Here is a 17,964-nt window from a genome sequence, read left to right on the forward strand (position 1 = left end):
CTCCATTACCCCATTGTCAATTTAACCTTGCTCTTCCATAAGTCTCGCTCTTTTAAAAAAAAAAACGCCATTCACAAACCAACTTCAGCCAGACTATTTATGACCACTTTCCCATATTTTTTTCATGTCAGTATTTCAAGAGCCTCGACTTTGTATTCAAAAATATCACAAAATCCCAAAAGGTACCTGCTCCATCTGTCTTGAAACTAATGGCTCGGCTACTAAAGCAGGTGCTTCCTCTATAATTTTCTGGTGTCGCCGCTGGATGGAGCAATCACGGTTAAAAAGTGAGATGGCATTCCCACTTTGATCAGCTAGGATTTGCACCTCCAAGTGGCGTGCGTGATTGGCCAAAGCCATCACAAAGACAGGTGAGCCAAGAACCTCGGCTTGGACCTGAAACAAGATGCATGTTATCCACAGGAGATGCCAACATCCGATCCAGCCTCACTCATATGATATTGACCAGCAAAACACCCTCAAATTACCTCGAACGGAGACCTTCTACTGAGCCAAGTCATTTTGACAAAGGGAAACAAAGTCCATTCTCAGGTGAAAATTATTACAAAGTTGTTGAACCTCATGGGTAACCATGATGGGCTCGTTGGCATGCCTTTACTTGGAAAATGTGCAATGATTTAAATAAAATAAAAATAAAAAGTGATGAGCATTTTAGAAGAATGGGAAAATGTTAGGAACACTAAATGATTACGTTCAACCAAAATTATTCATATTACGAAGATTATTTTTGCCCATTATGGGTTTTCACTCCTGCCAATGGTAATACATCATATGCCAGGGTTTATGGCCACATTATGCTCATTTTCAGTGGATAACGTACCGCATTTGTAACTACAACGGCACTCCGTAGAGCGTACACCTCCACCAGGCTGAACAGTTTCCATTTTGTATCTGATAGGCTGGTTATGCATCTGAACCTTAACCAAAATCTATTAGGTTTGTTCTTGTCACCTAAGTAACTCATCCTCCTAGTTTTGGCATAAGTGATCCACAACCTTTTGAAATATCATGCTATACATCGTTTCTGGCCCTCTCTCTCAATGGTGAAGAATCACTTTTAAAATTATAGTATCCAGATCCGGATCTTCACCAAAATCAAATCAATTTGTCCTCGTCACACAGCCATTTCCATTGATTCATTGATCTCCTAATCCACTCATCCTGTGAAATTGTTTGATACAAGAATTTTTTTCCATACTGTATAGTGTATATGTTATATAGTTTGATGCAATTCCATAGTTTTTTGTTTTTTTTAATGTTATCTGAATGTGCAAGGGTGTTCCCGCTACAAGCTTGCCTTTTGGGATTCAGCCTCCAGCTATTAAAATGTCTTCATTATACGTGCTTCTTTTCTTGAAGGAAATAAATGTTGCTTTGGTTTTTTGATCGATTGACCCAACCTGTAAACCAAATTTCGTCCCAATCCATCCAAGACTTTTTAGATATCCCGCTCACAGACAAACAAACACACAGACAGGGGTGAAAACATAACCTCCGTCCACCTTCAGTGGCGAAGGTAGAACCGGCAGCATAACAATGGCAGCAAATAGCTATTACATAACAACATCCTTTTATTAGAGCATTTCCGCCACAGTACGGGGACGCAGCTGCAAGTTTGAAGGTTCAAACCAAAAGCTGTTCCCTTTCAAACACCACCTTGTCGTGACAATGAGACGCAGGTGATTTTTCACCTTTATTACTTTAACTATTCCATTTTTTTTTTTAAAGTGTGATAATTGATCTTAAAGTGTTCTTAGCAAAAATAATAAGCAGCCATCATCTATATTTTGGCAAATGGCACCATTTTTTTTTAAATCACATTTGCAGTTTGAAAACTCAAATTAATGCATCCTTTTGAACGGGGTCTGGGCTAATGTACTGTCATTTGCACAAATTTTCTATTTTTAAAAATATCCTCGCAATAACTAAACAAAGACTGGTTTCTTTCAAGTTTTATTTAATTTCGTACTGGTTTCAGAGCACTGCTCAAAATAAATAAATAAATAAATAAGAGGACAAATTACACGTGTTGGATTGCTGCAAACACGAGCCCTCTTTGCAAAAGTTAATCAATTTTTTTTAGGAAAACAAAGTTAGAACACAGGACGTATTTTTATTGTAAATAATCCTGAATAGTTAAAAGACTGTGGCAATGAAATGGATAAACCTGTCGAAAAAGGTTTGTGAAGTCCTCTGCATCGCAGGCCTTCCGAATGCCCTTCCCACCACCACCGGCTGAAGCTTTAATCATAACAGGGTAACCAATAGTCTCAGCAGCCTGCAAACATGAACACATAGAACCAGTCAACATGACGAGGAATGGAGTACATCACTTTATACCTGTAGCAGTGTAGCATGTGAAATGCAATCAAGTCATTATGTACAACCATTCAATCTTTGGACATAGCCTGGTGTTGGCTTTTTTTTTCTTTTTTTTCTTTTTTTTTGTGTACAAGATCGAGGCTCGTGAAAGAGCTTTAGCGGTTAGGGTGCCGGTTTGGGATCTTAGCATCCTGAGTTCGAATCCCGATCGATTGCTAAATTAACGCCAGGGTGTTGACTCAGCCTGTCATCCTTCCAAGGCCGGCAAATTGAGTACCAGCTTGCTGGGATGAATGATCCCAGTGTGTACCCCGATTTAGAATAGGTACACCGTATCCCTGTGCATCATAAGAGGAAACTAAGGGTTGACGTCAGGAAGGGCATCTGGCCATAAAAACATTGCCTCAAACAGGGAACCATGATTGTCATGGGGCCCGCAAGGCTAACTTCCGCTCCAGCGGGGAAAATGGCCTTAAAACGATCATTCATATTCATTCAATTCAATCTTAGGACTTTTGGGAAGTGCACCATTGAAGATAACAATAAAGAACATAAGTAGCAATAACAAAATTAACAAGAAAGAGCAATCGGAGATTGCAGACCCTCGCCAGGACGTATTTTCAATGGTTTTTAAATTTCATCTTGAAATGAAATGAAATAGAAATTTCATCTTGATCGGATGACGTTTTGTACTTGTCGAATTATGACATATGTTATTCCACATAGAGAGCTCTTTACAATGAGCCGTGTCTCAATTTTTTCTATGCAGCACTTTCAGAGATATAGAGGTGCAATCTTTTCGGTTTTTCCAAGATGGGCGATGGGCCATCAGGTACGACGTGACCTATGATGTCATAATTATAATTTAAAAATTACTAGGGCATGCCCGTACTATATCTATATCTAAAATTATATCCCCCCCCTCTATTTACATGAAATGGTTTGGTCCAAAGCGAACGGCTTGCGAGTACGGTGACAATCCCCCCCCTCTATTTACATGAAATGGTTTGGTCCAAAGCGAACGGCTTGCGAGTACGGTGACAATCCCCCCCCTCTATTTACATGAAATGGTTTGGTCCAAAGCGAACGGCTTGCGGAGTTTGGTAAAGAAATCGCCATAGCGTGCACGTAATTAGTTTTAAAACATAGTTTAACGGCAACATAGTTTGCCAACGTGAAATAAATGAATACGCTCTCAAATGTGCCGTCCGAGGCAGAGTCTGTTCGCCACGTTCGGCACACGTGATAGCTCGCTGCTCTCTGATTGGTTGAATCGTTTTTTGGACATAGCTCGGTAACTACTTGTCCGATTAATATGAAACCTTGAAAAGGCACATCCTCGGGTCCCCAGCAATATACCTGGCAAGTTTAAAGTATATCGGACCGGTAGTTGTCGAGAAACAGCGGTCACAGACAAACATACATACATACATACATACAAACATACAAACATACAAACATACACACAGAGATTACTGGAATTATAGATAGATACAGGTGGAGTTGCACCTATGGTGAAAATTTCCTGTCAATCGGACTAACAGTTGCAGAGAAAATCATATTAATTCTGTGCAGACAAACAAACAGACAAACGGACCCAAATGCAATACCCTCTCCTCTGGCGAGGGTAAATATGTATTCTGTCAAATTATTTTAACCGTATTTTACGGTGTTTTAACAGGGACCGTGTATTAACCGCACCCCTGCTTTTCACCCTAAAAAAAACAAACAAAAAAAAAAATAGAATAATGTGACTGTCGCCAATATTCCTCCACATAGTCCCACAATGGGTAGATGCCCTCATTCACTGTCCTAAAATAAACAGGTTTGATATAAATCCCTTCAGCTGATTTCAAGTAACACATTTTCACCAGACATGATATGTTTCACATCGATCGGTGAAGCAGTTTCAGAGAAGGGAATTTTTTAAATATTGGCTTTCAAGCTAATATGGCTGCCATACCACATGACATATGACCTTAAAAATAATAATGTACACTCCGCATATGTATGGGTAGGGGATCACGTTTGTGAGGTTTCTTGTTGATCGGATAAGGTTCGTTTTTCCATCCAAGATGGCTGCCAAACCATGTGACCTACGACATCATTTTCAAACTATATGCAACAGTGGTGTTCGATGATATTTGTAAAATTTAGCATCAATAGGGAAAGTGGTTTCAGAGATATAATTATTTAATATTTTCGTTCAATCCAATATGGCTGCCACACCATGTGACCAATGATGTTTTCATGATAATCTTTTAATCACCATGCCCAGTCAATGACACACAATGTTTTGAGTTGATCGATTTGGTGGTTTGGGAGAAGATGTTTTTTTAAAGGTTTTAGGTTAAATCCAATATGGCTGCCAATCCATGTGACCTATGATGTCATAAATTTAATATTTCAATACAAATGGGTCAGAGATCATGTGCATGCAATTTCAGATTTTTAGGATAAGGAATTCGATTAAAACATTTTTGGCTGGTATACCACTTCACCTATGATGTCATTATCAAGCTTTTGTTCCCCATTGGGAGTACTTGACAATGTGCCGAGTTTAAAATTTGTCCATTCAGCAGTTTCCGAGAAATAATTTTTTAATTATTTGCGTTTAATCCAAGGTGCAATACCACGTGACCTATGACGTCACAATTATTTTTTTTTAAACATTCTGCATGGGTGTCACTACTATCCTGAAAGATTAGTCTCAATTGGACATGTGGTTGCTGAGAAAAACGAGGTTTAGCCCGTACGGACGGACGGACGTATGGACAACCCGAAAACATAATGTCTCCGGCAGCCACCTTCGGGCGGAGGCATAAATATTCATGCTCCTGGCGAAGCTTGAAGATGTAGGGCTGGAAGTGTGTAGTCTTATCAGCCGTGTCATCGGGTAGATGTTGGGAGATGTGTGTGTGGCATTGAACCGGCAGATCATGGCGTGCCATTAACCTGTAGACCCATGTCGGGCTGGTCGTGAAGCCCCCAATGACATTTTCCTTAGCTAAGCTCCTCACCTTCACCCTGAGAGCAAGTGTTGTGAATGAAAAACGTGTAAATTAAAACTAATTTCCCATTATAAGAGGCATAGGTTAGGGGGAGTGCTGCCTCAGTCCTCATTTTTATTGTCCTATTTTTTACTATTACAGTGGTTTATTTTATTTAAATTATCATGTTTAAGATCAGTAGATGTCATCTCAAGCAGTAGAAGGTCCTCATTTGAGAGCTCCTCCTGATACAAGTCCAGCAACTCCTCTACATCATCCTTCTCCACCTCATCAAAGCCGACAGTCTTGGCCATTTCAACGATGTCACGTCTTTCTTTTGACACATTATTCACACCGAAACCCTTAACGCTGAGAAAAATTGAGGGCAAAGTTTCCCCCATACACCATTCATACAGCTCCATAGAGCTTTCAAAAACCTCATTTGAAACTCCCAGAGATCGGGTTCTTGGTCACCTCTATTACCAAGGCCCTTCTCCCCCGATTGCTCAGTTTGGCCGGGCGAACAGCTCTGGGAAGAGTCCTGATTGTTCCAAACTTCTTCCATTTAAGAATTATGGAGGCCACTGTGCTCTTGGGAACCTTCAATGCAGCAGAATTTTTTTTGTAGGCTTCCCCAGATCTGTACCTCGACACAATCCTGTCTGAGCTCTGCAGGCAGTTCCTTCGACCTCATGGCTTGGTTTTTGCTATGATATGCATGGTCAGCTGTGAGACCTTATATAGACAGGTGTGTGCCTTTCCAAATCATGTACAATCAATTGAATGTACCACAGGTGGACTCCAATCAAGGTGAAGAAACATCTCAAAGATGATCAAGAGAAATCGGAGGCACCTGAGCTAAATTCCAAGTGTCATCGCAAAGGGTCTGAATACTTAGGTCAATGTGATATTTCAGTTTTTTTTTTTTAATAAAATTGCAAAACTTTCTAAAATCCTGTTTTCTCTTTGTCATTATGGGGTGTTGAGTGTAGATTGATGAGGGAAAAAATGAATTTAAACGATTTCAGCACAAGGCTGCAACGTAACAAAATGTGAAAAAAGTGAAGGGGTCTGAATACTTTCTGAATGCACTGTATATTCGTGCTGAATGCAAAAACGATCGTGCTGATCCAGCGTATGCTTATATATATATATATATATATAAGCATACGCTGGATCAGCATGTTGCTGCATCCTCGGACGACTCCTCAGCACCATCCGGAAAACACACACTGTGTAAACACACACTCTGTGTGTTACGGAATGAGGTGTTTTTTACGGCGGCCAGAGTGCAAATCCTGCCACCAACCACCTCGAGAGAGGACCCAGTTCCCTGGTACTCATTTTGCCAACCTCGGAAGGATAACAGGCTGAGTCAACCCCACCTGGATTCAACAGCTGAACGGGATTCAAACTCAGTACCTTCTGACCCGAAGCCCGCCGCGAAGTTCAGAATGTGGATGCGCTATATTAATTTCGCTCTTCTAAATGATACCCTTCAAATAAATTATATTTTTAGCACTAAATTCTAGAGTAGTTGTATAACCTGCAGAAAAGCTGGATGCTTGGTTAGAGTCTTCATCAGATAATAATAATAATAATAATAATAATAATAATAATCTATCTATAATTCCAGCAATCTCTGTGTGTCTGTGTGTCTGTGTGTCTGTGTGTCTGTGTGTCTGTGTGTCTGTGTGTCTGTGTGTCTGTGTGTCTGTGTGTCTGTGACCGCTGTTTCTCGACAACCACGGGTCCGATATACTTGAAACTTGCCAGGTATATTGCTGGGGACCCGAGGATGTGCCTTTTCAAGGTTTCATATTAATCGGACAATTACTTACCGAGCTATGTCCAAAAAACGCTTCAACCAATCAGAGAGCAGCGAGCTATCACGTGTGCCGAACGTGGCGATCAGACTCTGCCTCGGACGGCACATTTGACAGCGTATTCATTTATTTCACGTTGGAAAACTATGTTGCCGTTAAACTATGTTTTAAAACGAATTCAAACTGCGATTAAATTAAAACGATTCATCCTAACTGCGATTTGCGAACTTCCGGACAGTGACGACTTATCTTCCGGCAGCCAATCACAGAACGCTCTGTTGCGTAGGCATGGCCGATGTGAGACGAGCGGAGCTGAGCGCGTTACGAGCTGACCGCCATTACGGTACGTAATTCGATTTCTTATGCGCATTATTTCTCCCAATTCAGTCAGAGCGAAGGGCGGAAGCGAAGAGCGTTGTTTTTTTTGTTTACGGGCGTACGGGCGGGGTAGAGCGTACGGGTAGCGTTTTTTTTTTTTTTTGGCCACGGAACGGGCACCCACGTACGGGCAATGCCCTAGTAATAACAATAATAATAACAATAATAATAACAATAATAATTTGAATCAAGTTGTGTTCTTGCAAATGTTGTTTATTTAGAAATCAAGAGTTGTTGCACATTGTATTACAAACATCAAGCCTATTTAGTCGGTCAGCGCCGACACGACCCTAGCGTATCACCTTCAGTCCTTCCTCCACATCATGAACACAACCTTGCTCATAGACATCATGTGGTACGCTCATCACTGCATCTTGCTCCTCGACCCAATCCACCGTGAGGCCTGTATGCAACACGCAAAAGCAGAATACACAACTTGAACGACCATCATCTCTTTGCCTCAATTGCTCTTTCCACAAGGTTATTTACTTAAACGAATCTCTATATACAATGCCTTCAGAAACTATTCACACCCTTGACTTATTGTACACCGCTCCATTCCTATTCCATCTCCAGGCGCTGCATGACGTCCATCGCCGGGTGCCAAAGGGGGTCCGGCGATGACGTGAGCCGAAAGGGAGTACTCAGTTTTCATCCGGTTTCTTTCTTGGTTTCTTGTTTGTGTTTGTTTGTTTGTTTGTTTGTTTGTCCAGGCGATATCTCAGCCATCCATTTAGCTAGGAAGCTGAAATGTGGGCACAATTGTGAGCACGTGCTTTGGCAAAAACGGTGTTTTCTATTTTTTTAAAAATCAATTTACTGATTAATTACTTCATTATTATCGATTTATCCAGTACTTATTTATTTTCTTTCTCATCTGGGCAATATCTCAGGCACCTTTTGAGCTAGGTGGCTGATATTTGGACATGACAATGACCAAGTAGTTTGGCTGTAAAGGCTATTGTTACCTCCACCACCAAAGGTGGATGGAGGTTATGTTTTCACCCCTGCCTGTCTGTCTGTCTGTTTGTTTGTTTGTCTGTCTGTCTGTCTGTCTGTCTGTGAACAACATATCTCAAAAAGTTGTGGACGGATTCAGACGAAATTTGGCAGAGAGGTAGTGTATGTGACACCGACAAAATGTTTAGATTTTGGTGAAGATCCGGATTCGGATCCGGCTAGTATAATTTTTAAAGCGATTCTTCACCATTGGGAGATTGGGCCAAAAACGACATTGAGCAGGATATCTCAAAACGTTATGGACGGATTTGGACGAAACCTGGTAGAGAAGGTTGTGTGTGCGACAAGGACAAATCGATTATATTTTGGTGAAGATCTGAATATCGATTCGGATACGAAAATTATTTAATTTTGAATGATACTTCACCATTGAGGCATCGGGCGAAAAGCGATATATAACATGATATTTAAAAAAGTTATGGATGACTTATGACTAAATAAACGAGGTGGATGAGTTGGTTAGGTGACAAGAACAAGGCGATTCGATTTTGGTTCAGGTTCGAATCCAGATCCGGCCTATCATTGGGATACAAAACAAACTGTTCAGCCTGGTGGAGGTATTGTTACATATTTATGTGAATGTATGTGAATTACTATTCAGGTCTTTGCTTATCAATGTGTAGTCGATTAAAGGTTGTTGTGATTAAAGGGTCAGGAGCCCTTCTGGGAAAAAGGAGACCGGAAACGGAAGAAGAAAAGACACGAGGTCCTGGAGAAGCGACGATTCTTCTTCTTCCTCGCCGAGCTCGGACGCGGGCGGTATCGATTGAGCAACGTCAGAGAATTGGGGGCTCGTCCAAATTACGATTTGCGGATTCGCAATTGGGTCTACGTCCGGGATTTAAAATTGTATAACATAATAAAATAATAGTTTTTATTAATTAAAATTAAATAATTAATTATTAATTGGTAAATTTTTGAGAAATTGTGGTAAAGTCTTGGGTGAAGGTTAACAGGTGTTAACGATAGTCACCATGGCGTTTGTTGCACAGAACTTTGCGGTAACACCTAGTGAGGCACAGTTCCGAGCGTTACTAAAAGCGGACCTCTTGAAATTGGCCAAACATTTTAACTTGGAGGTCCGAACTAATTTGAGGAAGGCAGAGTTGCAGACCACGGTGATACAGTCTATGGTGGGATTAGGAACATGGGACGAGTTAGCCTGGCAGTGGCTACCCGAAGAACCAGAAGACGTTGAGCTCTGGAAACTGGAGTTGCAATTACGGAGCCAGGAACGGATTAAAGAAGAAGAAAGGAAAGCAGAAAAGGAAAGAGCAGAAGAAGAAAGGAAAGCAGAAGAGAGGAGAGAAGAGAAACAAGCAGAGGAAAGGAGAGTGGAACGAGAACTCCAGGAAAGGTTAGCAGAAGAAGAAAGGAAAGCAGAAAAGGAAAGAGCAGAAGAAGAAAGGAAAGCAGAAAAGGAAAGAGCAGAAGAAGAAAGGAAAGCAGAAAAGGAAAGAGCAGAAGAAGAAAGGAAAGCAGAAGAGAGGAGAGAAGAGAAACAAGCAGAGGAAAGGAGAGTGGAACGAGAACTCCAGGAAAGGTTAGAAGGGAGAAAAGCAGAGGAGAGGAGAGCTGCAAGGGACCTTGAAGCAGAGGAGAGAAAAGCGGAAAGGGAATTAAAGGAACGTGACATGGAGCTTCAGCAAGAAATTAAATTCAAGGAGCTGGAGTTAATGAGAGAACGGGGAGAGGTACCACCCTTGCTGACGGGGTCGACACCTAGCCAGAACACCTGGGATGTGGGCAGACATGTGAGGCTGGTTCCACCCTTCAGTGAAAAGGAAGTCGCTAAATTTTTTCCACACTTTGAGAAAGTGGCTCGACAGTTTAACTGGCCTGAGGAGGCCTGGACCATACTAGTGCAAAGTGTGCTGGTGGGAAAAGCTCAAGAGATTTATTCGGCGCTACCAATGGACCAATGTGCAGATTATGAGGTATTGAAGAAGCACATCCTCAAAGCCTATGAGTTGGTTCCGGAAGCTTACCGGCAAAAATTCAGGAATGCTAGGAAGAGGGAGAGTGAGACCCATGTGGAGTTTGCCAGAGTGAAAGAAAATATGTTTGATCGGTGGTGTGAGTCAAAAGGAGTCGGGAACGACTTCGAAGCATTGCGTGACCTGATGCTGGTGGAGGAATTTCAACAGTGTGTCCACGAGGACATCAAAGTGTACCTGCAGGAAAAGAAAGTACCGAAGTTGTGGGACGCAGCCACCCTGGCAGATGATTATGCCTTAACCCACCGGATAGGGGTCCACGAACCTAACTCCTCGCCTAGATCTCCGCAGGGGAGGTGGGGAACAGCAGGTGCAGAGAACGACAATACATGGCGGCGGCCTCGAGAGGATTATGGGGACAACGCGGATACCCCACCTGTTCGAAATCAGAGGGCTGCGGGCCCAAGACAAACTTATTTTTCGGGGGGCCCGAGGCAGACCACGAGTTTTTCCTCCGGGCCTACTTGCGCTTTTTGCAAGAAACCTGGACACTTGATGTCCAGTTGTTACCTCATGAAAAGGGAAGACCCAGAGCGGAGTCCGACTAGTACAACTCCGAATGCGATGGCAAACGTAAGAAATCGCCCACAGAAGAGTTACCAACCATTTATGTATGAGGGGTTGGTCTCACTCAAGGGAGACTGGACTAACCCAAGACCGGTTAGGGTTTTGAGGGACACAGGAGCCCATCAATCCTTAATGCTTGAAGGCATTTTGCCATTGTCAAAGAGTACCGCAACTGGTGATAGTGTTCGGTTACAAGGGATCGGTGGCTGTGTTAGTGCCCCACTTCATGTCATCCATTTGGAATCCGATTTGGTGTCAGGACCGGTCACCGTCGGTTTACAAGCCACGCTTCCTGTAGAGGGAGTATCTGTGATTATCGGAAATGATTTGGCCGGGGGGCAAATTTATGGTAACCCGAGGGTTGGTAAAGAGCACCGCAGGGAAAATAACACCCCACCAGCTCGGGATGGCGACAAAAGTTCCAAGTTATTTGTAGGGGGACTGAACTTCAACACAGAGGAAGAAGTTCTGACCTCTGTCTTCAACAGATATGGGCCGCTGGTGGAAGTGCGGGTGGTAAAAGACAGGGAAACGCAACGGTCAAGAGGGTTCGGCTTTGTCACGTTTGCAAGCACAAGAGACGCCAGAGAGGCAGAGAAGAATTGGAATGGTAAGGATTTGGAGGGTCGGACCATAACAGTAGGGAAGGCATTTCGTAGGCGTCGAGAGGTCTACAGAAGAGGACCACTTGGCAGGAGTTTTGGGGTTGGCAGCAGCCGATATTACTATGGAGGCTCCCAGAGTTACGGCACCTCCCGAAAGAATGAATGGTGAAATCCCGGACGAGCCCCCAATTCTGTTACGTGGTCCTCCCGGTGACTACCTGGTCTCGGTGACCCCCGGACCGTGAGAGGAACTCCGCCAGAAAGATTTATTATGTATGCGCTTTAGTAACGCAATCAATATGAATTCCAACCAAGAAAAAACCCCACACCAAGGATCCGGAATAATCAATGATATATTCCCCGAGCAATCAACCATCAACAATCAGCAATCAATAGTACAAAGATGTAAACTCATCTACATTAACTCTAAGATGGCCATCTTATACATTCCTCACGTGAGCCCCACTCCCGACTCCCTCCGTGGTCAATGTCTCTCACAATGTCTCCGTACTCCTGTAGTTCGATCTCCGCACGTGGGCGGTTGAACGGACCCTTCCTGACGTGCTTTCACCGGGCACGTCCCGTGCAACGGCTGCAGCGCGCACCTCCTGGCCAAGCAAAGCGGGTAATGTAAAGCAGGCAAAGCAACACGCGGCTTGCCCAGCACGCGCGGCCCAAGGTGCGACCCGTACGCGGCCTTGTAGACGGCGAGGCGAACTGTGCCAGCTGATTGGTTCCGTGCACGAACCCACAGTGACTTGACGTGTCAAAGGGTAGTTACACGTCCCGGTAACTCCTCTCGCCAGACGGGCTTTGAAACGCCGATTCTCTGACATTGCTCAATCGATACCGCCCGCGTCCGAGCTCGGCGAGGAAGAAGAAGAATCGTCGCTTCTCCAGGACCTCGTGTCTTTTCTTCTTCCGTTTCCGGTCTCCTTTTTCCCAGAAGGGCTCCTGACCCTTTAATCACAACAACCGTTAATCGACTACACATTGATAAGCAAAGACCTGAATAGTAATTCACATACATTCACATAAATATGTAACAGTATGCACTCTACCGAGTGCCGTTCTTGTTGATTTGTTGATTAATCAATTCTTCAAAATAGCTGTCTTCAAAACAGACTTCAAAACATCTGTTCCCTCAGTGTCCTTTGTGAAGAGTAAGCAAGTTATCTCCAGCACCCAGATGAAATTCCACAATCCTGCCACCTTAAATAAAGTGTCAGGTTTGGACAGCCAGATCGTTAAAGACTTGGGCCAACAAAGGTCCCCAGCCAACCTCACAAGAAGCCATGGGAATAATTGTAGCTATTACAGTAACAGTAGTAACAGTAGTAACAATAGTAAAAGTAGTAACAGTAGTAACAGTAGTAACAGTAGAAACAGTAGAAACAGTAGAAACAGTAGAAACAGTAGTAACAGTAGAAACAGTAGTAACAGTAGTAACAGGAGCAGCAGCAGTAACAGTAGTAACAGTAGTAACAGTAGTAACAATAGAAACAGTAGAAACAGTAGAAACAGTAGAAACAGTAGAAACAGTAGAAACAGTAGAAACAGTAGAAACAGTAGAAACAGTAGAAACAGTAGTAACAGTAGAAACAGTAGAAACAGTAGAAACAGTAGTAACAGTAGTAACAGTAGAAACAGTAGTAACAGGAGCAGCAGCAGTAGTAGTAGCAGCAGTAAATAAATGCAATATGTTAATTTTTACCTGCAAAATGTCACAGGTCTAAAAGACCTTTACATTGCTGTTGTTGTTGGGGTTCTTGTTGTCAGTCAATTTTTGAAATGTGCACCCATTGGTCGGACAGCTGCCGGACCACACCGACATCAGTCGGTCGACTCCACCCACCATAGCACCGAGACGAAATGATATGGCGGCCATCTCGATTTTCTGATGGGCCTAACCAGAGCCCTTTATACACAGAGTTTGGCCAACTCGGTAATAGGCGCCATGTTGGAGCCCTACGTCAAGTGCACGCGTGCACGCGTTCAAGCGTGCAGGCATAGAGTTACATATTAAGTCTATGCGTGCATGCAACTTTCTGCTCTAGAGACGGGTTTATTTTTATGTTCCCGAGTTTCATTCATTGTTTAGTCATTTGCAAATCCTGTCCCTGTTACACAAATGTACATACACGGTATTGATTGGATTTGTTGGAATTTCATTGGGCCATTATTTTTCATTTACAGTGTATTAAGCTTTTGTTTTTTTTCACATTCAGTCATCCCAAACGAGGGCCGTTGAATTGCTGGGTTTCACTTCTTTCATTTAAAGAATAAAAATCTCCATGCTACATCCATTATGTCTATATGGGATGGAATTAATTATTTTTTTTATGTTAATTCATTTATATCCCTTTGTGTGTTTAACCCATCAATTGACATCGGACTCCAAATTATGTGGAGTTTTGACCAATCTTGTAATAACTCGTGATGTAGAATCATAAAAATCTTAGAAGATAGATCAACAGAAAGAGAAAAATATTCTCCACAACTTGAGCCCACATTTTTCACAGTTCAATTTAAAGTTTGCTCACATGAATAGGGCCTATTTTGAATGTAAAATGATTGGTAAATCATTAAATTGGCAGCAATTTTGAAAATTGAAAATCACCATTTCTAATGGAAACTAGAACGGGCACTCGGTAGAGCGCATACCTTCGCCGCAGCTACTTTTGTTGCCAAAATAAAAGACTACAAGATCTGTGTAGCAAAGCATTTTGGCATTAGTTTCATACAAATTGGACACAAATTGACCGCACTATGGTAAAAAGACGATTTTGACCTTTTCATGACCTTGACCTTGACCTTTGACCCGATCGATTCCAAAATCTAATCAAATGGTTCCCGGATAATAACCTATCATCCCACCAAATTTCATGCGAATCGGTTGAATACTTTTTGAGTTATGCGAATAACATACACACACACACACAGACATACAAATAAATACACAGCGATCAAAACATAACCTTCCGCTTTTGCGAAGGTAATTAGCAATGTTTGATCAAAAATGATATGAAAATGTTCATTTTTTCATTTGTAATGGAATACAGCACTTTTTGAAGTATCAATATAAGTAAAGAAGAAAATATGTTGCCAATTTGAAGGACGAAATAAGGAAAAAAAATTGCTCCAAAAAAATATATATTTGGTGGCTTTGGTGTCAACAGATTCAATGACTGACGATGTGTAGTGTTCACTCTGTACTTTCTGCTGGTACATCAGAAGTGATGAAGATTGGTTCAATTCACTAGTCTACTTATACATGATTAGGTCTCTACCTCATCTATGTACTTGCTCTCTTTGTACTCTTTTTCCTTAAATGCATTCCCCTTTTCCTCTCATTTTTATTCCTCAAAATCTCTTTCTTTCTATTTCCTTACACTCTTCTGGCCTTAATACGCTTCTCACTTCCCTATTTCGACACCTTTCCTACTCCACTGCCTCCTTCCCCCTCTCTCCCAATTTCATCTTCACTCTTTCTCACTCTTGCCTCTCCTCTTCCATCTTAGAAGTGGTACTGATTTATTGATTGTGTTACAAGGAAGCTTACAGGTTAACTTGACACTTTAATTGCACAATGTTGGGCAAATAATATTTGGCAATTGAACATACACTTCTCATTGCACATTATAAGATCTGGTCAGAAGTGTGGAAAATCGGCAATGAATGGCTGAATGGATTAAACATTGCCTAGTTATCATGTAATGCAATGAATGGATTAAACATTGCCTAGTTATCATGTTCCCCCCCCCCCCCCCCCCCCCCCCCCAGAAAATTTTTTGAAAGAGAAAGTTTAGTTGTGCTGAGACATGAACAATGGCGATCACGATAAATGTACGGCAGTAGTCAGTAGACCTGTATAGTTAGATTTTGTAGCTCGCGCGTAGGGCTTTAACATGGCGCCTGTTGGCACGTGATCGCTAAAAACTGAAACCGAGTTGGCCAAACTCTGTGTATAAAGGGCTCTGGGCCTAACATATTAGGCTTGTAGGCCTGTGCTGATATACACTACCTGGGTTTTAAACCAGAAAAGTTTTATAATCAAGCCCGTCAGAACGCACAGTACATACGAACGCACAGTAATCCGGCGTTATATTACATTACGTAATCAAGTGCTACATCACGCAAATTACAAAAAATAAAAAAACATTACGTCATTTTTGAACAGCCCTATATTGGGGTTAAGCAATCCATGACCGTGTGATGCATCAGCTCGTTCTGATATAACCGTGAGGAGGGTGACATAAATGAGAGGTGTCGAGTTATTTTTTTAAGAGCACATTAAATGTGATTCCCAATCACGCTGTTCATCTTTTAAGAGTGCTTTAAATACGTGTTTTCCGATTGGCTTGTTACTGGAGTTTGACGCAGGTTGTGACCACAATGCAGTCATTCTTGTTTCAGTAACGCACACATTATTGTGAATAACATTCCAAAGAAAATCCTTCAGCAAATGGGAGGTTCATCAGGCTTACCACTGCCACTCCATGGTAACGTAGGGATGTTAGCTGTTTGGGCTACGATGGAAGAAGCAATTTTATCTCCCAAAGACCACATGGCTTGGCAAGGAGGTCCTGCAGATTGAACAAAAAATGTTTCACTTTATGCATCCTTCGGGCATAAAATATTTTCCTTTTAACTTTTATTTTGTTAAAAGAATGAATCATTCCACAAACCTCTTTAAAAGCTTTTAAAGAATTAAAAGCCGCTGCTAAGAACAAGAATGCAAATGAGTGTATATTAACAAGCAAAGAAAACAGGTAACAATGATTTACAAGCCTGTTTAGCAAAACTGAAACTGGTATCAAAGGCATTTTTCCATATCGGAGCAAAAAGCAATTAGGATGAGACAATGCTAAGGGAGGTGTACTATTAATACTGAGTTATTTAAAAAGTCGAACAATCGGTCAATAAACTGATGGCAAAAAGTATTTTGAACGATGAATTTCTTTTTGAAGTTTGCAATTCACAAAACAACCTGCAACTTGAATTTTCAAAATTGGACATTCTCAATATAATATTAGGGTGAGAGGAAGGAGGGGGGCTCAAAAGGAAAAACTTTGAGGTGAGTTTCAATGGAGAGAATAAAGATCTCATTTTTAACTTGTATAAGAAAGAAGTAAAAGGTAAACAAATGCACTTGATCTCACCTGCGAGTCTAAACGACTACATTTCCTTTCTACAGTTGCTATAGCTCATGGAAGAAAGTGTACGCATGTGTGTGTCTGTGTGTGTGTGTGTGTGTGTGTGTGTGTTATAAAATATATAAATTATGCCATACATCAATTGAATGCACAAAACTTCAAAATTACTACCAACATAATGACTAAAGATCACAGCCTAAAAAATGGAAATAAACAAACATCGGTAGAATGAATCATTCCACAAACCTAAACAAATAATTACTCCCGCCAGTGAGTAATGCATTCACTCGTGTCTGTGTGTGTGTGTGTGTGTGTGTGTGTGTGTGTGTGTTCGTGTGTTCGTGAACAACATATCTGGAAATGTTCAGAACGGATTTGGATGAAAGTTGGTGGGATGATTGCCCTTGGGATAAGGAAGAATTGATTAGTTTTTGGTGAAGCTCAGGATATTATTCCCGATCCAGGAATTTTTTGAAGGATTTTTTAAAATTGGAAGATAGGGCTCATTTTTTTTAAACATTATCTTCTATATATTCTATATTTAACATTGTGATATGAAAATAGTTTTCATATTTGTTGTAAATGTAGTTTAAACTCGTGGTTATGCATTAGAGCGGTGTATTTTTTTAGCAGCGTCGTCTTCAATGTTCATTTTTTTTTCTTCTAATAAAGACATATTCTGTCATTTTAAAACCACCAACGTGTGTATTAGGTTTCCCCATTTCATAAAATGTATCGTTTGATACGTATAATGCTTTAAAACTGTTTTTTTTTTTTTTTTTTTACCTCAGAAGAGATATCAACATTTAGCTCAGCGAATGTCATTCATGGTGTCAGTATTTGATGAACTTAAAGACTTCGTTCCAGATTTGTCAATGGCTGAGGTATATTAACAAACGAAAAACAGATTTGGCAAAATTCGAACTTTTTTTTTAAAAGATCGCATATTCACCCAGGGTTGTGAGAGACTGAAGAAGAAGAAACCTCGCATGGGCTTCCCAGACCAAATAAATACTTCTGGTTCTGGCTCTGCGATTTTCAGGTTTATTACTCCCGCCAAGGAGTAACGCATTAGATCGTGT

General features: G+C 41.5%; 1 protein-coding gene across 4 annotated transcripts in view; it reads right to left on the minus strand.

Annotated features, from left to right (window-relative positions):
* The window catches only part of LOC137439654 (acetyl-CoA carboxylase), a 280,655-nt gene that overhangs the window by 183,035 nt on the left and 79,656 nt on the right, over positions 1-17,964 (minus strand). For all 4 annotated transcript variants that reach the window (XM_078768288.1, XM_068135620.2, XM_078768287.1 and 1 more), the window contains exons 7-10: positions 16,214-16,312; positions 7,840-7,940; positions 2,189-2,299; positions 187-396 (exon numbers count right to left, since the gene is read on the minus strand). In XM_078768288.1, coding sequence (XP_078624414.1) covers positions 187-396; positions 2,189-2,299; positions 7,840-7,940; positions 16,214-16,312 — 521 coding nt within the window. The remainder of the gene's footprint in view (positions 1-186; positions 397-2,188; positions 2,300-7,839; positions 7,941-16,213; positions 16,313-17,964) is intronic.

The sequence above is a fragment of the Myxine glutinosa genome, chromosome 14, assembly GCF_964187855.1.
Source record: "Myxine glutinosa chromosome 14, kmMyxGlut1.1, whole genome shotgun sequence".
Lineage (NCBI taxonomy): Eukaryota > Metazoa > Chordata > Myxini > Myxiniformes > Myxinidae > Myxine > Myxine glutinosa.